The 20,823-nt window shown below is 40.4% G+C and overlaps 1 protein-coding gene across 25 annotated transcripts in view; it reads left to right on the top strand.

Moving 5' to 3' along the window:
- MCF2L2 (MCF.2 cell line derived transforming sequence-like 2) overlaps positions 1–20,823 on the top strand; it is a 250,868-nt gene that overhangs the window by 37,754 nt on the left and 192,291 nt on the right. For 19 of the 25 annotated variants that reach the window (XR_014824428.1, XR_014824429.1, XR_014824430.1 and 16 more), the window contains exons 2-3: positions 2,875–2,958; positions 18,420–18,534. Coding sequence is in view for 10 of the 25 variants with exons in the window: in XM_084990475.1 (XP_084846601.1) it covers positions 2,875–2,958; positions 18,420–18,534 (199 nt within the window). In the remaining 15 variants the exon portion in view is untranslated. The remainder of the gene's footprint in view (positions 1–2,874; positions 2,959–18,419; positions 18,535–20,823) is intronic. The other 6 variants (XR_014824431.1, XR_014824432.1, XM_084990481.1 and 3 more) reach the window with 1 other exon arrangement.

Here is a 20,823-nt window from a genome sequence, read left to right as displayed (position 1 = left end):
TTTTCCCCAGATCTATCTGTAACTTTGCCCAGGATAGAAATTGTGTTGAAATTCAGTAACCACTTCCCTTTGTCTTATGTGAGTCACAAAGAGATGAATTTCTCTCTAGTCCATACACATCAGAAATAGCAAGCAGCAAGCCAGAAACTTATGTATAGAACCAAGGGGCCTCGCAGGGTGCAGCAGGCACCATCACCTTGGTGGGTTATCACTGGCCATGGCCAACTGTTCCTGGAGAAGGAAAAGCCACACGTGTGGATGCTAAGGCTCAGAGTGTTCTTGCCCTGGTCACAAGGCAAGAAATTGGTAGAGATGGCCCTTGCCATGCAGGGCTGTGTGATTTGAGGAACCCTTCTTCCCACTGCAGAGGGAGGTGAGACTAAAGAGCTCCTGTACTCCCTTCCCTGTGCTGTCTCTACACAAGTGGGTAGTAGAGACTTTCAGCAGCAGGACTGGTCCTTTTGTCTCTTCTGGTACAGAGCATGAGTGGGGCTGAACTGAGCATGGAGCATGGGTGTCGGGCATCACTGAAAGCTGGGTGTGTCTGAGGTCATCTCCACGCACTGGGTCAGCACTGAGTCTGAGAAACCCTCATGCTCTGTTATTGCTGACCAGATTGGGTCATAAGGCCCCTTCCCTGAGAAGTCTTCATGGATAACCATGTCCCTCCCTGGCTGGAGGCCAGGCTCTCTCAGCAAAACCTGAACCAAAGGCAAACTGGTCCATTTCTATTATTGGAAAAACAAATCATAAATTTTAATCCTGTTCCTCTGGTAACCACAGAAGGCAGGTGAGAATGTCTCCATTGGGAGGCTGGGCAATCCTCCACAGATTCCTATGATGTAGTCACCCACTCGGGGTAGAAGAAGCCAGTGCTCCTTAGGGCCAGGCGTCCAGAAACTTCATCATGTTTGCCCTTTTAGAGTCAGGAGATCCTGGGCTGACCCAAGCTCCACACTTAAACTGTTGGGTGACCAAAGGCAAAGACAAACTCTATTTCTTCATTTAAAAAATGAGATGGGATGAGGGGATGGTTGGCTTAACTCATTTCTCTTGTCCCTTTCAGATCTTACCTCTTTAATTTAAAATGTTTAACTTTAGAGCATACCTCACATACTGAAGTGCAATAACAATATATTACATCTTATGATCTTGGTTTTTCTCTGGGGTCATTCTCTCTTAAATAGACTCCCTCAGGTATGGAAAAATAATAATGCATCTTTCTTAGATCACTGGGAGAATATATTCTGAAAAACTCTTCAGGTGCATAACTCCTGTTTCTGCTTAAATTCTCTGTTTTCCATTTGTAATTTACATTTTATTATGGAAAATTTGGAACATATGCAAAAGAATTTTGTATAATGAACTCTCATGAGCCCATCAACCAGCTTTAGCAATTATCCTCATTTTGTTAGTCTAGTTTTCCCTTCCCCCACTCCACATATGTTTTTGGCAGAGGGAAGTGCTGCAGTATTTTAAGCAGGTCTCAGACTTCATTATAATTTACTATTAAATACTTTACTTTGTGTATCTAACAAAGAAGGCTCTTTTTGTAAGATGTAACTATAGTGTCTTTATTTCACACAGGCAGATTGCAGGGGGCAACACCTGTAACAGCGAAAGCAAAGTTTTTTTTTTGTTTGTTTTGTTTTTTTTAGTGAATTCATAGCAGAAAGGGTATTGGGTTTACCCCCCTTTTCTCCAGAAAAAAAGCATAGAATTCATTGAGAACAGTTATGGGGTTTAAGTGGCACATGCCCAACACTTTGCAAGACATGCCAAAAACAAACATAGGAAAGGACTTTCCAGAATGATGGATATAACCAGCTTTTACTGAGCACCTACTGTGTACATCTACATTTATATTATCTCTTTTCACCTTCACACCAAAGCTGAGAAGTATAAACTATGGCTCTGGAAGGAGCTTCCTGAATATAACCTTCCAATTGGTCACCATTGGGATATCATAACATAGGAGATACCTGGTTAGCATCAGCGTACAAGGCTGTTTGTACACACCTTAATCTAGCCTGCTGTAGAAACAATAAACAGTTCATTTTTTGAAATTCCCTCTTAGGTAGACCATGAAAATGCCTCCCTCCTCCCAGCCCAGGTTAAGCGATACCACTCATCCTTCCCCTCTCTCTAAACCCTTTTCCTCAAATGGATAAAATGTAAATCTTAAGTGACTCTTTGGGGTTAGAAGACATTTGAAGGCTTGTGCTCGAAAGATTTGAATTTTTGCCTTGGAAACCTATAATCCTTTACTCAGTAAAGAGCATCTTTATTTAGCAAAATGGAGTGTGCCTTCTAAAAGATGCTTGGCAGTGGGAAGAGGCTCCTTGAAGTATTCTAGAAGGGGAACAAAGGCATGGAGGTGACTAAGGAGAGAGGCAAAAAGGAAGGAAGGGAAGGAGGGGAAAAAAAATCAAAAGAACCTTCATAAACCCCAGATTGGTTTTATGACCCAGTCTGAGAAGAAGTCTGGTAACTTAGATGGTGTTTAACATGTCCTTCTGCAGACGCAAAGGAGTGGGCAGATACCTAAGCACCTGCCTTGGTAATGAGACCATCCCAGCAGATCTACTGTGAAGCTACTGAACTTAAACTTCAGGGTCTCTTTCTTGCATTGATTCCTCACAAAACTTTGGGAGAGGCACTAGAAATGTGTTCCTGTGTTCATGCGTAAGAGTCAAACCACACAGAACCCAGATCCATCCTTCCCTATTAGGAATTGAATTCTCAAGAGAATAATGTGTCCATAACCATATCTTGATAAGTCCGAGATTTCTCTAGTAGTGGAACTTCCCTTTCTTCCTTTAAATTCTTTATTATTTGCAAGTATTTAACCTCATGTTTATTTCATTTCTGCAGATGAAATTATGCAGCAGGAAATCAGGCCCTTGGTGGCAGTGGATATAATTGAACAACTTCACCGACAATTTGCCATTCTTTCAGGTAAGGGGAAAATTCATTTGCATTTCTGGATTTTGTTGGAGGGTCTTGCTGGGAGGGCCCAACCTCTTGAACTTAACATTATACTCAAGTCTCAGTCATCTCTTAAGCCTCACCCAGGACTAAATGAACTGAGGGCTCTCCAGCTGGAGGAGGGTGGGATCTCTTAGATGTTATTCCTTTCGCTGTTGGGTGCAATTTGCTCTATCTGAAGGGAGTACATTTCTTTGAGGTTGTAAAGAACAGAGCTGAAAAGATTTTGAAGAAGAAAAAAGAAATAACTACTGACATCAGCTGCCACCCTGATGTTCTTCTAATATTCTTGTTGGATGTTCTCCCAAGATCCAACTTTAAGAAATTCTTGGTTTTAAAGGCTCATGAATGTTGCTGAGGTTATTTATTCTCTGAGGGGCTTGTGTTTTTGTTTGTTTGTTTGTTTGTTTTCTTTCTTGGCTGCCTTATGGCATATGGAGTTCCTAGGACAGGCATCAGATCTGAGTCACATTTGTGACCTGCACCGCAGCTACAGCAATGCCAGATCCTTTAACCCGTTGTGCCAGGCTGGGAATCAAGCCTGCGTCCTGGCACTATAGAGATGCCACTGATCCTGTTGTGCCACAGTGGGAACTCTGAGATTTGTCTTTTATTCTTAGCTCTTATATATCAAATTTTATTTTATCTTTTATTTTATTTTTCTAATAATTCAATGAATTTTATTATATTTGTAGTTTTATAACTGTCATCAAAACCTAATTTTAGAACATTTCCATCTCAAACCCCCAGTCCACCCCTTCCTACCCCCAACCTGTCCCCTTTGTGACCATAAAATTTTAAAAATTTGTGAGTCTGTTTCTGTTCTGCAAATAGTTCATTTGAATCCTTTTTTAAGAATCCACATATAAGTGATATCATATGATGTTTGTCTCTCACTGTCTGACCAACTTCACTTAGTATGATAATTCCTAGGTCCATCCATGTTGCTGCAAATGCCATTATTTCATTCTTTTTATGGCTGAGTAATATTCCATTGTATATGTGTACCACATCTTCTTTATCCATTTCTCTGTCTATGGCTATTTAGGTTGCTTCCATATCTTGGCTATTGTATATAGTGCCGCAAGAGGAACTGAATATTGGGTTGGATGTATCTTTTCAAGTCATAGTTTTCTCCAGATAGAGCCCAGGAGTGGGATTGCTGGATCAAATGGTAATTTTATTTTTAAATTTCTGAGGATCCTCCAAACTGTTTTACATAATGGTTGCACCAATTTACATTCCCACCAACAGTGTAAGAGGGTTCCCTTTTCCACACACCCTTTCCAGCATTTATTGTTTGTAGAATTTTTGGACATTCTGGCTGGTATAAAGTGGTACCTCATAGTAGTTTTGACTTGGATTTCTATAATTAATGATAGTGAGCATCTTTTCATGTGCTTTTTGGCCATCTACATGTCTTCTTTGGAGAAATGTCTGTTTAGATCTTCTGTCCTTTTTTTAATGGGGTGGTTTGTTTTTTTGATATTGAGGTGCAGGAGGTGTTTATAAATTTTGGAGATTAATCCCTTGTCAGTTGCTTCATTTGCAAATATTTTCTCCCATTCTGTGAGTTGTCTTTTCATTTTGTTTAGGGTTTCCTTTGCTGTGCAAAACCTCTTAAGTTTAATTAGGTCCCATTTGTTTTTGTTTTTATTATTATTTCTCTTGGAGGTGGATCTGAGAGGATATTGCTATGATTTATGTCAGAGAGTGTTCGGCCTATTTTCCTCTAAGGGTTATATAGTATCTGGTCTTACATTTAGGTCTTTAATCCGTTTTGAGTTTATTTTTTTGTATGGTGTTAGTGTTCTAATTTCATTCTTTTAAATATAGCTGTCCAGTTTTCCCAGCGCCACTTATTGAAGGGACTGTAATTTCTCCTTGTAAATTCTCAAGTCCTTTGTTATAGATTAGTTGACCATAGGTGCTTGGGTTTAATTCTGGGCTTTCTATCTTGTTCCATTGATCTGTATTTCTGTTTTTTGTGCAGTTACCATACTGTTTTGATGACGAACTTTGTAGTATGATCTGAAGTCAGGGAGCCTAATTTGTCCATCTCCATTTTTCTTTCTCAGGATTGTTTTGGCTATTTGGGGTCTTTTGTGTTTCCATAAAAATTTCAAAATATTTTGTTCTAGTTCTGTGAAAAATATCATTGGTAATGTGATAGGGTTTGCATTGAATCTGTAGATTGCCCTGGGTAGTATAGTCATTTTGACAATATTGATTCTTCCAATCTAAGAGCATGGTATATCTTTCCATCTATTTGTATCATCTTTGATTTCATTTATCAACATCTTTTTTTTTTTTTTCTCCATTTCAGTGCTGCAATCACGATGGAAGTTCCCAGGCTAGGGGTCAGATCAGAGTACAGCTGCTGCCCTACACCATAGCCACAGCAACACCAGATCCAAGCTGCATCTGTGACCTACACCACAGCTCATGGCAATGCTGGATCCCTGACCCACTGGGCGAGGCCAGGGATTGAACCTGTATCCTCATGGATACGTTGTATTCCTTTCTGCCATGTCACAACAGAAACTCCTCATCAGCATCTTAATAGTTTTCAGAGTACAGGTCTTTTGTCTCTTTAGGTAGGTTTATTCCTAGATATTTTATTCTTTTTGATGAGATGGTAAATGTGATTATTTCCCTGATTTCTCTTTCTGATCTTTCATTGTTAGTATATAGAAATGCAATCAATTTCTGTGTATTAATTTTTTATCCTGAAACTACCAAATTCATTGATGAGCTCTAACAGTTTTATGGTAGTGTCTTTAGGATTTTCTAGGTATAGTATAATGTCATCTGCAAACAGTGAAAATTTTACTTCTTCCTTTCAAATTTGGATTCCTTTTATTTCTTTTTCTTCTCTGCCATGGCTAGGACTTGCAAAACTGTTGAATAGAAGTGGCAAGAGCAGACATCCTTGTCTTCTTCCTGATCTTAGTGGAAATTCTTTCAGTTTTTCACCATTGAGAATGATGTTAGCTGTTTGTTGTGGGTTTGTCATATATGGCTTTTATTATATTGAGATAGGTTCCCTCAATGCCCACGCTCTTGAGGATTTTTTTTTTTTTTTTTTTTTTTTTTTTTTTTTTTTTTTTTTTTTGTCTTTTTTTTTGTCTTTTTTGTTGTTGTTGTTGTTGCTATTTCTTGGGCCGCTCCCGCGGCATATGGAGGTTCCCAGGCTAGGGGTTGAATCGGAGCTGTAGCCACTGGCCTACACCAGAGCCACAGCAACGCGGGATCCGAGCCGCGTCTGCAGCCTACACCACAGCTCACGGCAACGCCGGATCGTTAACCCACTGAGCAAGGGCAGGGACCGAACCCGCAACCTCATGGTTCCTAGTCGGATTCGTTAACCACTGCGCGACGACGGGAACTCCGGATTTTTTTTTTTTTTTAAATCAGAAATGGGTTGTGGATTTTGTCAAAAGCTTTTTCTGAACTTTTTTTTTTTTTTTTTTTTTTTTTTTTTTTTGCTTTTTAGGGCCACACCTGTGGCATATGGAAGTTCCCAGCCTAGGGGTCAAATCAGAGCTACTGCTTCTGGTCTATGCCACAGCCACAGCAACATGGGATCCAAGCTGCATTGCAGCCTACACCACAGCTCACAGCAGTGCTGGATCCTTAACCCACTGAGCAAGGCCAGGGGTTAGACCTGCATCTTCATGAATAGTAGTTGGGTTTGTAACCTGCTGAGCCACAATGGGAACTCTTTTTTCCTCATCTATTGAGAGGACCATATGGTTTTTATTCTTCAGTTTGTTAATGTGTCATATCACACTGATTTGTGGATATTGAAAAATCCTTGCATCCCTGGGATAAATCTCACTTAATCATGGTGTATGACCCTTTTATTTTTATTTTTGTCTTTTTGCCTTTTCTAGGGCTGCTTCCCACAGCATATGGAGGTTCCCAGGCTAGGGGTCTAATCGGAGCTGTAGACACCGGCCTACGTCAGAGCCACAGCAATGCAGGATCCAAGCCGCGTCTGCAACCTGCACCACAGCTCACGGCAACACTGGATCCTTAACCCACTGAGCAAGGCCAGGGATTGAACCCGCAGCCTCATGGTTCCTAGTTGGATTTGTTAACCACTGCGCTACGATGGGAGCTCCCTGTATGACCCTTTTAATGTATTGCTGGATTCTGTTTGCTAGTCCTTTGATGAGGATTTTCGCATCTATGTTCATCACCGATAATGGGCTATAACTTTCTGTTTTTTGTGCCATCTTCGTCTAATTTTGGTATCAGGGTGAGAGTGGCCTCATAGAATGAGTTTGGGAGTGTTCCTTCTGAAATTTTTTGGAATAGTTTCAGAAGGATAGGTGTTAATTCTTCTATAAATTTTTCATAGGATTTGCTTGTGAAGCCATCTGGTCCTGGACTTTTGTTCTTTGTAAGTTTTTAAATCACAGCTTTGACTTCAATACTTGTGATTGGTCTATTCATTTTTCCTATTTCTTCCTGGTTTAGTCTAGGAAGATAGTACCTTTTTAAGAATTTATCCATTTCTTCTAGGTTGTCCACTTTTTTGGCCTATAGTTACTTGTAGTAGTCTTTTAGGATGCTTTGTATTTCTGTGATGTCCATTGTAACATCTCCTTTTATATTCCTTTCTTTCTTTTCTTTTTTTTTTTTTGGGTCTTTTTAGGGCCACACCCATGGCATATAGAGGTTCCCAGGCTAGGGGTCTTATCAGAGCTATAGCCACAGCAGTGCAGGATGTGAGCTGTGTCTGTGACCTACACCACATCTCAAGGCAATGCCACGTCCTTAACCCACTGAGCAAAGCCAGGGATTGAACCTGCATCCTCATAGTTGCTAGTCAGATTTGTCAACCACTGAGCCATGATAGGAACTCCAGTCATGACGGGAACTCCTCCTTTTCGTTTCTAATTTTTTTTATTTGAGCCCTTTCCTTTTTTTTCTTAATGAGTCTGACTTAGGGTTTATCAATTTTGTTAATCTTTTCAAAGAATCAGCTTTTAGCTTCTTTGATCTTTTCTATCATTTTCTTTACCTCTGTTTCATTTATTTGAGTTCTGATCTTTATGTTTTCTTTCCTTCTACTTTGGGTTTTGTTTGTTCTTTCTCTAGTTGCTTTAGGTATAAGGTTACACTCTTTATTTGATTTTCCTGTTTCCTCTAAGTAAGCTTGTATTGCTATAAACTTCCCTCTTATAACTGCTTTTGCTGCATCCCATAGGTTTTGGATTGTGTCTGTTGTCATTTGTTTCTAGGTATTTTTTTTTAAATTTTCTCTTTGATTTCTTCAGTGATCCATTGGTTGTTTAGTAGCATGTTGTTTAGTCTCCATGTGTTGGTGTTTTTTGCAGTTTTTTTCCTTTTTGTTGATTTCCAGTCATATAACATTGTGATTGGAAAAGATGCTTGATATGATTTCAGTTGTCTTAAATTTACTGAGGCTTGATTTGTGGTCCAGAATGTTATCTATCCTGGAGAATGTTCTGTGTGCACTTGAGAAGAATGTGTATTCTGCTGCTTTTGGATGAAATGTTCTATAAGTCCATCTGGTCTAATACGTCATTTAAGGCTTGTACTTTCTTAGTGATTGTCTGTTTGGATGATATGTCCATTGCTATGAGTGGGGTGTTAAAGTTGCCCACTATTATTGTGCTATTGCTGATTTCTCCTTTTCAGGCTGTTAGCGGTTGGCTTATGGATTGAGATGCTCCTGTGTTGGGTTCATATGTATTTACAATTGTTTTATCTTTTTTGTGGATTGAGCCTTTAATCATTATGTAATGTCCTTCTTTGTCTTTTGTAACATTCTTTATTTTAAGGTCTATTGTGTCTGATGTGAGTATTGCTACTCTAGCTTTCTTTTGATTTCTGTTTGCATGGGCTTTTTTCTTCCATCCTCTCACTTTCAGTTTGTATGGGTCTTGTTTTTGTATCCATTCAGCCAGCCTAAATCTTTTGGTTGGAGCACTTAGTCCATTTACCTTTAAGATATTTATTGGTATGTATGTTCTTATTGCCATTGTGTTAATTGTTTTGAATTTGTTCTTGTTGGTCTTTTTTCATCCCTTCTTCTCTTGTGGTTTAATCACTATTTTTAGTGTTGTGTTTGGATTGCTTTTTCCTTTCTTTTCTTTACTTTTTTAAAGGGCTGCACCATTGGCATATGGAAGTTCCTGGGTTAGAAGTCAAATCAGCTGTAGCTGCCAGCCTATGCCACAGCCACAGCAATGCCAGGTCTGAGCTGAGTCTGAGATGTACACCACAGCTCATGGCAACACCGAATCCTTAATCCACTGAGTGAGGCCAAGGAATGAACCCACTTCCTCATGGATGCTAATTAGGTTCATTACCACTGAGCCACAATGAAACTCCAGGACTGCTTTTTTTTTTTTTTTTTTGTCTGCTATTTCTTTGGACCGTTCCCGCGGCATATGGAGGTTCCCGGGCTAGGGGTTGAATTGGAGCTGCAGCCGCCGGCCTACGCCAGAGCCACAGCAACGCGGGATCCGAGCCGCGTCTGCAACCTACACCACAGCTCACGGCAATGCCGGATTGTTAACCCACTGAGCAAGGGCAGGGACCAAACCCGCAACCTCATGGTTCCTAGTCAGATTCATTACCCACTGCACCATGACGGGAACTCCCCAGGACTGCTTTTTCTTATTTGTGTTATATCCTGGGTAAGAGCATCTTAATCAATGCGAAACATTCTGGGGAATTCTCTGGTCTTTCCTCCATGATGGTCACTGCTCAGATAGACACTGAAAGTTCCATAAGTATAGGGTTCTCATTTTTAAAATTTATGCCTGTATTGCTAATGCTTAGAACAAGGCTGGAACATAATATCTGCTCAGGTTGAAATTGTGCAAGTCCTCTTGGTCTGTCCTGTGAGGCCAGTGGACTCCCTGCATCCCCAGTCGAGGCACTACCATCCTAACCCTGATGGGAGTGCCTGGCTGGCCTCCTGCAGGTGCAGTGTCATAGTTTCTCACAGTGAGCCTAGGGTAGTATGCAACAAAAGGCAGGATGTGAACTGTCCTCTGAGTTTCTGGTAACTGCTGCCATGGTACTGTGTCACAGCAGGCCCAAGGCCAATGTGCATCAAGGTCTGGAATGGGTTTGGGGGTGGGTGGGGTGGATTCCTACAGTCTCACATCAAAACTTTAATGCCTCAGGACATGATTCTGGCTTATAAAATTACACAATGACTCATCTGGTGAAGGAATCCTGTAACTGATTAATTCATGCTTTTAAATATCCAAAGTTAATCTCTTTTGAGTAATATTGAGGCATTTCTTTCTATTCTTGTTTCTTTGGGGCAGGATAACGAGAATCATAAATGGTGCCAGACAGCCCTAGATATGGATTTAGATTATGCTATTGCATCACATTGGGTAATTTACTTGTCTAAGCTTCACATTCCTCATTTGTGTATTGAATGAGATCATCATAATTTTGAGGATTAAAGACATAATGTATGAAAAATGCCAACTATTAGTCCTTTTTTCCTGATATATTTTAATCCCATAAAGTTGTTTATTTTAGGGTTATATAACCAAAAATAGCTTTCAGTATGATAGAGTTTTTATGAGGGATGAAAACCAGACAGTGTATGTGGTGTGTAATTAAGTCATGAATAGAGATGATTGTCACTCTTTCATGTAGAACATAGAACTGAAAACTTGTACTGGCCCGAGAGGATACCTCTGCTTCAGGAAAAGCACTCTGATAGTGGTAAAGCTTCCTTTCTGAGTTTCTTTTTTCAGCTTGTTGCCTCAAGTTTGCCCTTCTTGTGAGAAAAAGGCATGGATTAGCTATGACAGCATTTGCAACACGACAAGTAAGTAAGAATAGCCAGAGCCATAGGGTTCTCTGAGTCAGCACTTGTTTGGAATGAGCAGGCCTGCTTTTCATCTTTAACTGCTCCCTCTTAGTGGGCAGAGGCAGCAAATGTCAGCAGTGGGGCCTTTGTGGGTGCCTGACTAGTTGTGATTGTGAAATAGAAATCTCTGCAATTAGGTTTTGTGGTTGTTGTTGTTGTTTAGTTTTTTTGTTTTGTCTTTTTGCCATTTCTTGGGCCGCTCCTACGGCATATGGAGGTTCCCAGGCTAGGGGTCTAATTGGAGCTGTAGCCACCGGCCTACACCAGGCTCCATCAACCAGGGATGGCTGGGAAGGAGAGGATGGAGCTTTTTTCTCAGTGAGGCTCCATGTACCTGGCCTGCTGTGCTCCCATGGCTGGTGGAGAGCAAGACTTGTTTCATGATGACCAACCCAGATTTGTGGCCAGATAGTTTGAAGCCTCTGAATGGCACGGACTGTGAGCAGGGCCATCAGCAGGAATTGGATGGTGACCAGGGCTAGGGCACCTGGTTTCTCTGACCTTGAAAGACAACCTACATGTTCCCAATGAATTTTGGATAGTTCTAAGCTCAGGGCTTAGCTAGGACACAAGAGAATATAAGCAGGTTAGTATGTAGAAACATTCTGTGCTTTGGATGGGCAGCTCTAGGTTCATATTCCAACACAATTAAGTAGGTTGGTCTGAACCTTGGGTTTCTCATCTGTAAAGTGGGTAGTTTTTAAATAGTCCCCAGCATGTCTGGCTACAAAAGAACATAGCCTATATAGGACATGTTTGTTTTGGCCATACCCTTGGCATGTGGAAATTCCTGAGCCAGAGATAGAACCTACAGCACAGCACTGACAACCCCAGCCGGATCGTTAACCATTAGGCCACCAGGAAACTCCTATTTCTTTGCTTTTTAAAGCACATAACAAGAGGTCAGTAGGTAGAAATTCTTGGTATTTGATCAACAATATTAAGACTGGCATCTTTGTAACTCTCTTGATATTTCTCTTATTTTTAAAGTCTTTACTCCAAGATGGCTGCTATAGCTCCAGAAATCAAGTCTGTACTCAAAGCAGGAAGAAGGAAAAGGAGCAATTCTGGCTTCTTCTGTTCCTTTTGCCAAGACAACAATAACTTTCGTAGAAGCTCTTGACAGACTTCTGCTTATGTCTCATTCCAGAATTATATTGTGTAGCCATACCTAGCAGCAAGGGAGTCTGAGAAGGCAAACATTTAGCTTTTTAATGCCAGTTAGAAGGTTGCCAAGGAAGAGGGTGTTGGAAAATTAGCCATTTGTCAGTGTCTGCAAAAAGGCTTTTCCTTAAGTATGAGGAATTATCTATTGATTTTTCTTTTGATGGTAATTTCCCTCTTTGAAATTATTATCGAATTTCTCTCTCCATCTCTCTCAACACCTTTAATCCTTTTAGAAATAATTAATAATGAGTTCCTGTTGTGGCTTAGCAGGTTAAGAACCTGACATGGTGTTCATGAGGATGCAAGTTCAATCCCTGGTCTTGCTAAGTGAGTTAAGGATCTGAGGTTGCCACAAGCTGCGGTGCAGGTCACAGATGTGCCTCGGACCCAATGTGGTTGTGGCTCTGGTGTAGGCCGGCAGCTGTAGCTATGATTCCTTAGTCTGGGAACTTCTGTATATTATGGGTGCAGCCCTTAAAAAGGGAAATAATTGATAATGAAAGCATGAAGTACTCAGGCTTGTGAAGTCCCCGACATCTCCCCCCATACATGTGCCAGTGGAGCCCCGGGTTTGTAGAGGTGGAGTTCCCAGGGGCAAGTGGGAAGTTCTTACCTGAAACAATGGAGACTATCAAAGCAAATAAGTGAGCAGAGTTAAAATCTGGTGTCTAAGTCAGAGACAGGGAACTTGTAACTTGGCACCTGGGAAATGAGAACCAATGCTAGAAATTCTAGAACAGTGCTGTTTAATAGAAATATAATGTGACCCACATGTGTACTTTTAAATTTTGTGGTAACCATATTAAAAAAGCAAAAAGGAACACTGGGAATTAATTTTAACATTATATTTTATTTAACCCAGTATAGCTAAAATAGCATTCTAGCATATCAGTATTCAAAATTATTAATGAGATATTTTACTTCTTTTTGGACTAAGTCTTGGAAATCTAGTTTGTGTTTTATACATACAGCACATCTTGGTTTGGGCTAGTCACATGTCAAGGGCTCAGCAGCCACAAATGCCTAGTGACTGTTGTATACGCAGAAATGGTTCTCAATCACGTTGGATCAAGTTCCTCTTTTTTTTAATAACAAAAGGTTTGTATTGCCCCCTCCCCACCATCTTGAAATGAAATGTATAGATACTGTAACCTGCATTAATTAGGATGTGATAAACAGCTCTAACAGATTCCAAAATGTATGTATAGTATGTATAGTTCAGACAAACACAGTAGAAATTTAGTCTTACTCTTGACACAGTCCAGCTTGTATGTTCAGCCTGTATGTGTGGTCAGCAGACAACTTATCTCCACACAGAGGTTCAGGAATGAAGGCTCCTTTCACTCTGTGGCTCTTATTGCTCTAACCCATTTTGTGGTCTTCTTACTATCTATATCCAGGAAGCAGACACGGAAAGAGAGTATACTACTTCTTTAAAGCCTCTGCTCGACAGCAGTACACACCACATTCCATCGACCTAAACCCATCTCAGTCATGTGGACACACTTAACTGCAAGGGAAGCTGGGAAATACAGCTAGCTTGTGCCCAGAGTGTGAACTGCCACCCCCTACTTATTTATGCATATACTTCAAAAAAATTTTAAAGTTAAATGTAGGGGAGAGCTGTAATGTGAAGGAGAAAGAAAACGAAAGGAAGCACAGTAAAATGATATGTATTTCCATATGTATTTCTAGCTATTCTAGAAGAAATAATGAAGTAATCAGGGCTTGCCTTTGTATGTGAAGTCGTCATAAAGGTAACAGGTGCACATGCCAGGATGTGGTACGGGTGACCAGAATCCCAAGTGGCCTTACTGTAGTAACTTTCTGAAATAGTAAACAATTGTTGACAAAGTTCTGAACAAAAAAGTAAAGTATTATCTTCCCTCAATTTATATGGTAGTTGCAATTTCTGGAAAACTCAGTATATATTTTAAAACCCTTCAAAAATATGATTTGTGACAGCACAGGTGGTCCATTATGCTATCGGAAATAAGTCAGACAGAGAAAGATGAATACTTTATGATCTTAATTATATGATCCAAAAAACCCCAGAACTCTTAGAAATAGAGAACAGGTTGGTGGTTGCCAAAGGTGGGATGGGTGAAGGTGGTCAAAAGATGCAAACTTCCAGAGATAAAATAAATAAGTTCTTGGGAGTTCCTATTGTGGTGCAGCAGAAATGAATCCCACTAGGATCCATGAGGATGCAGGCTCCATCCCTGGCCTTGCTTAGTGGGTCAGGGTTCCAGGGTTGCCGTGAGCTGTGGCGTAGATTGCAGATGCAGCTTGGATCCCATGTTGCTGTGGCTGTGGTGTACCCTGGCAGCTGCAACTCCCATTCAGCCCCTAGTCTGGGAACTTCCATAGGCTGTGGTTGTGGCACTAAATAAATAATTCTGGAGATGTGATGTGATAGATGGTGACTATAGTTAACAATATTGTATTGTAGATTTGAAAATTGCTAAGATAGTAGATCTTAAAAGGTTTTACCACAAGAAGAAAAATTATAACTTTGTGAGGTGATGGATGTTAACTGAAATCATTGTAGTGATCATTTCCAAGTATATACATATATCAAATCATTATTGTACCCCTCAAGCCGATACAGTGTCATATGTCAATTATATCTCAGTATTACTAGAAATATATTTTAATTACTTTATGACTATATGTAAAACAAAGTTAAGAGTTCTGGATCAGGTAACTGTAAACTGACTTTTTACTTATATTGAGTTTCTGGTAAGACATTCAGAAATCAAACAGGATGTGGGATAATTCTTTATTACGTAGGTCAGGTTATTTAGCATCCCAGGTTTCCCAAGAGCGTCCCAGGAAGTCGTACTTCAATTTCCCACTAAAATCAGTTCTTTGGGGGGAAGAGGAAGGGAAAAGAGATACTGGGAGGCAAGTTGCAGTAACCATCTCACTGTCTCTCCATTGTTCCTCTTCACTGTCTTCCTATAGGGTTTCTCATTCTTCCAAATTCTCTAAATGATGCAAGTCTTCATGCCTAGGCTCATGTACCCCAAGCACTTGCTAATGTTTTCTGCATTAAAGCTAGTTCTGTGGCATTTAATGTACAGGTAGAAATGATACCAGGAGGAGTGAAGTTTATTTTATGTCACCATTGTACTTCCAAGGACTCTAGTTTTCTTTACCTTTTGCATTTCCACATGTCCTCATAAGGTGGCGCTGAATGCCTTGTCATGGGCTGTCAACGGCTGTATGGAGGCCGTTGCTTTGTTTCCTTGGTGCTCCTCCTCTAAGACTAATAGACTACAGTTCAGCAGCACGTGGTGTCCCCAGGCAACCTTGGGGCCTCTCTGGTATTCAGTATCAGTTTTAACCAAGATAGGAAAATTCCGCCTTTCTTCATTTAGGCATGAATAGCTTTAATTAAAGTTAGTGAAAAAGGTAAAATCATTAAATGGTGTAATCATATCCTTATGAGTATTTTACAGTATTTTGGTTCCTGGAAATATTTTAGTCATTCTCTTGGCAAATATTGTTTATCCAGTTAATACAGTGTTAAAATGCATCTGAATTTAACTTTACTTGAGACACAACTTCTCTTTATTCATATTTCTCTGAAACTTCCTATGATTATGAAACTAGAAAGAGGAAGAATATTTATTAGTTAAAAGTAATAGTATCTTGATCTAAATTGTTTTCAGTCAGAATAACGAGGGAACTCAGTGTCCTTGTCAAACATCTAATCTGTAGGTATCTTTTTTTTTTAATTTAAAATAAGCATGCAAGATTAATAAAGAGGCATGCCTGGAAAAGAATGGCTTGGTCATCAAATATCACAGTGACTGGTTCCTGAGAGCCCAAGACTCACATTAACAGTGCTTACAAGAGACTTGTAAACCATAGTGCTGACTTATTCTTTGCATGATACAAATACTCATATTTGCATAGTAGTACGTTCTCTCTCTTGAGACAAATTTACATGGAACAAACATCAGTGTAGAAGCAGAAGATACTTATCAAGTTTGGACTCAGAGCAGCAGAGTGGGCTGGATGCCATTTTTTTTTTTTTTTTTTTTTTGTAATTTCTAATTTTTTTTTTTTGCGCCTTTTTTTTTTTTCAACCTGTGGCATTTGGAGGTTCCCACACTAGGGGTTGGATCTGAGCTGCAGCTGCCAGCCTACACTACAGCCTCAGCAGTGCCAAATCCAAGCTGCGTCTGCAACCTATACTACAGCTCACAGCAACACTGCATCCTTAACCCACTGAGCGAGGCCAGGGATCGAATCTGCATCCTCATGGATACTAAACAGGCTCTTTACTGATGAACCACAATGGGAACTTCCGTAGTTTTTCTTTTTATGGCCTCACCATAAAGTTCTTGGGTTAGGGGTCGAATCAGAGCTGTAGCTACCGGCCTATGCCACAGCCACAGCAACACCAGATCCTTAACCCACTGAGTGAGGCCAGAGATAGAACCCACATCCTCATCGATACTAGTCGGGTTCACTACCACTGAGCCACAATAGGAACTCCTGGTTGGATGATCTTAATGGTAGTGTCATCAGATAGACGGGCAATATGGCCTGGATTTTCGAGGTGATGGGCCAGGACCCTCTCTCCTTAGGAGTGTGGCCTGCCTTTGCTTCTCTGAGTCTCCATTTTCTGTAGTTTCTTCATTGATCCCACAGCCTCAGTAATCACAGTCTTTGTTCAACTGCAGGGATAGCTCTTTTGCTAGATTCATGAAATACGTGCGGTCGTTCATAGTTGATGTCACTTGGGAGCCATATTCCGCTGAAGTAATCTCCCTCAATGGACATAGCCTGGAAGTTGCTCATGACCCTTTGTCTGGGAAACAGGTCCTCAACTTCCTCAAACCTTGCTACCTTAGTATCAGTCATTTTTTCACAATCCGTTTTGGCCAAAAGCAGTACCTAACAGTTAAAACAACAAGTCTGTATAATCCTGACAATCTAGAAGCTGTTCCAAAAAATTACTACACACAAATTGGAAGGAAAAGTAATATTTAACTTTTATTCTTAGAGAACCACGATTATCTCAAACCTTGGAATCAGTCTAGACATCACCACCTGCATTTCCTATTCCACTTTTATTTTCATACTGCTTGCTTTTTACCCCATCAGTCCCCAAAACCCCAGCTTCCCAAATGTGCAATACCATTCAGAAGAATACTGCACAATTTAATGTTGAACTTGTTAACTACCTCAAGCTAGTGCCAAGCACGGCATCTGACAAATGCCAGCTATTGCTGTTTTTTCCCCAAATGTAAAATATTCATGGTGCTTCTGCGAGTTCACTATGGTTCCCTATTTGGAAACTTAGTCATGTGGGTGCATCTAGCTGCAGAGAAATTGGGAAATATAAACTATTTCATTTAATCTGGTGGCCTCTGCTCCAATGAATTAAATATTTAAATGCTAATTTTACATTTTTGTTCTCACAGAGATGTCTTATAGCCCTATTTAGGAGTCATTGAAGGGCAGCTGATTACTGCCACCTTGTAAGAATAATAACTATAATAATGGTTACCATTTATGGAGCACTTATATATAATAAAGACTCTGCTAAAGTGCTTTTCATATATGTTCTCACTTAATCCTCACAGTACCTTTGGGTAGCTACAGATAATATTCCTATTACATAGATATATATGTATATATAAGGAAACTTCTATTTACGTAAGTATCTTGCCTAAAATCACATAGAAGTTGAGTGGTAAAGCAGAATTTGAACCAGGCTGTCTGATATTAGAGCCAATTCTCTTAACCACCATGCTCTCTTACCTTTGATATTTACTAACTAAAAATGAAGAACAATATTGTAGGAGTTCCCATTGTGGCTCAGCAGAAATGAACCCTACTAATATCCAAGAGGATGTGGGTTCGATCCCTGGCCTTGCGCAGTGGGTTAAGAATGCAACGTTGCCATGAACTGTGGGGTAGGTAACAGACACGGCTCAGATCTGGCATGGCTGTAGCTGTGGCTACTGCTCAGATTCGATTCCTAGCCTGGGAAGTTCTATATGACATAGATGTGGCCCTAAAAAGACAAAAAAAAAAGAACAATATTATATATTTGTGTTGGCATTATTTACCATTCTACCTATGTTAATATAATTAAATCAGTGTTAGATATTGTGCAGTGACTATCTTCAAAGGATTCAAAACTTGCATTCTCACACCATCATTGAGCAAGCATGAAGGAGAAGCAAGTCTTGCTGGAAATAATTCAGTGTCAACCTTCCCACATTCTGCTCTGAAATAATATAGACAGAAGAGGGGCGAGGCCAATGCACACCTCGATTTGATATTAGTTGAAGTCCTCTGCCTGCAGAGATGCAATGGGAAAACATTTTGCTAATATCATGACCATCCATTTTTGTTGCAGGAGGTCGAGGGAAAGACGGTGCCCCCATCATCACTTTTCCAGAGTTTGTGGGGTTCAAACACATCCCAGAGGAGGACTTCCTGAATGTTATGACCTACCTAACTAGTGTCCCCAGGTGAGATGAACACAGAGCTCTGCTGCCTTCCTGTCGCTGGCTTTAGCCTGAATTTCCTGCATGGTGGGGCTAGGATGAGATACAGTCTTCCGTGAGCACAGCTCACATTTTGGTATGTAACTCAGCCAGTTTCTCTTATCTGTCAGCCACAAGGGATGTGGAAAGAGACTAGAAAATAAAGACACGTGAGTATCAGCTTTGATTATGATGTGCACATACGAAGAACTTAATCAGCATTGTTAAGTGAATGAAAAACTGATTGGACAGCTGATGCTGCTTTAGTTTCTTAAGGTTCATTGCTCTAGATTAAGATTATGGCTTTCTGGGATCTTTCGTCTTAAACACCTATCTGCTGCACAGAAAACTCAAGCCTTTCCAGGAGTTATTTAATTTATCTCCTTTAAATAAGGAATTTAGGGGTAGATTTTCATTGTCCTTGTTGGATGGAGAAACTAAGGCACAGAGGAAGGAAACTAAAAGTCTAGGAATAAAAACTGTGGCTATAGTTGAGACCAAAACAAGGATGTTTTCCGGCATCTGCTCCTTCCACCCTCTCTGCCCCAGGGTCTCACATATTTACGCCACTTAAGTCAATAAATAGCCAGGTCTCCAAGAGATGGAATGTGGGACAGAGTTCATATTGGTGACAGACATTACGCATACAAAGATGGAGCTTGGCCTGGGATCCAAATCCAAATTTCCAGGAGAGCAGACTCAGCTAGGATAGGCCCTACTTCCATGAGCTGAATGGCTCATATTGTCATCTGTTACTTAACTGCTTTGTGGTTAGGATTTTACACAATAGTCAGGGGAGTGCTGTTTAGCTTGTTTTCCATCTGCCTCATATGATTTAGAGGTAAACACCAGCTCTGTGGTTGAAAGGATACCTGGAGTCTGATCCTACCTGTTGAGATTAGGAAGGTGATTACTTTGCTTCCATCAAATGCACTTTAAGGGTTGTTTTTGGTTTTGGTTTTGGTTTTTACCCTTGTTACTTCTTCAGAGAAGGCTATGGATTTATTTTTAATGCACCTCTTCAAAGTTCAGTACTTAAATTGTATTTTACCAATTCCCCTGTTTTCTACCTCTGATCCCAGAATATTGTAAGCATTGTGCAGACACAAGAGGATTTGGGTTTTGTTGGTTTGAGGGGAGAATGCTGTAGATCTCTGGGCTTTGCTCATGCAGTTCTGTCCATTGGAATACCTTTCCCACCCATCTAAACCTGGCTAACTCCTGCACAGTTGTCAGCCCTCAGTCTGATTTCATTTCTTCAAGGAAACCTTCCCTGACTCCAGTTCTGCTCTCGCAGACTCTTTATTTCCACAGAACTCTGAGTGGACCCCTTGCATAATGCCATGGTATGTGGAAATTATTTCTGTTTCTCCGATTATACTGTGAACTACTTAAGAATAGGGGCCAATGCTTTTTTTTTTTTTTTCCTTCTAATTTTTTTTTAAATCCCTAGCCTTACACATAGTAGGTTCTCAATAAGTAATGTTGGTAGAATTTCTAGTTCTGATATGATTCATTTCAATCATAGGTGGGAAGAAGTTCACTTACAGAGAGAAGGGAAATCTCCTTCTCACTCCTGCTTTACTTCCCTGGGTTATGGGGAGTTGAACTGAACTTGATTTCTCTCTTTGGCTCTGTGGCTTTCCAAAACATTAACCCACTGGTTTAGCAACTCTGAGGAGCAGCAAGAAAGAGGGTGAGCAGGGAAGTGAGCCACTGGTAGAAGTGCCTCCTCCCCATTCTCATTATATTTGCTTTAAATTCACTAATTGTACTGAATCCCTGGATGCAGTCATATGCTAAATGGAATGGGTCATTTTCATTTTATAGGTGCAGCCTTTTCTGAGTCATGCTGATGGCCTTACATTGACTGTCACGTGAGCCAGTGTAGAGAGAAGCATCGAGGGGTCAAAACCCTACCTCACAGGCATAAGAAGATACGACAAACCAATAAGCTGCTATTTAAGCCTAATATCCCTTTTCTGCTCTATGCTCCTTGTATAATTTCTTGGGAACTAGGGTGTATTTTCCTTTCCTAGAATGCAATTTGTCTCTTGAGAAAGGGTAGCTGTCTGACCGGTTATTCCCGGTTCCTCTTCCTGGCATTTGCTCATACTTGCTCACTGCCCCACCCCTTGTTCCTTTCAAAATGAAACTGAAACAGTGGATAAGAAGATCTGAAAGGAGAATTTGACCCGAACCTTGCTTTCCAGTTTCCATCTCAGGTTCCAAAGAATGAAACCACTCCTGTTCTTTTATGATCCCCATTTACTG

The sequence above is a fragment of the Sus scrofa genome, chromosome 13 (assembly GCF_054392235.1).
Source record: "Sus scrofa isolate SSC_HxYL_T2T_F1_AM1 chromosome 13, Sscrofa_HxYL_maternal_Yorkshire_Landrace_v2.0, whole genome shotgun sequence".
Classification (NCBI taxonomy): Eukaryota; Metazoa; Chordata; class Mammalia; order Artiodactyla; family Suidae; genus Sus; species Sus scrofa.
Note: the sequence above shows the minus strand (reverse complement) of the source record. Positions and strands in the feature narration are given on the sequence as shown.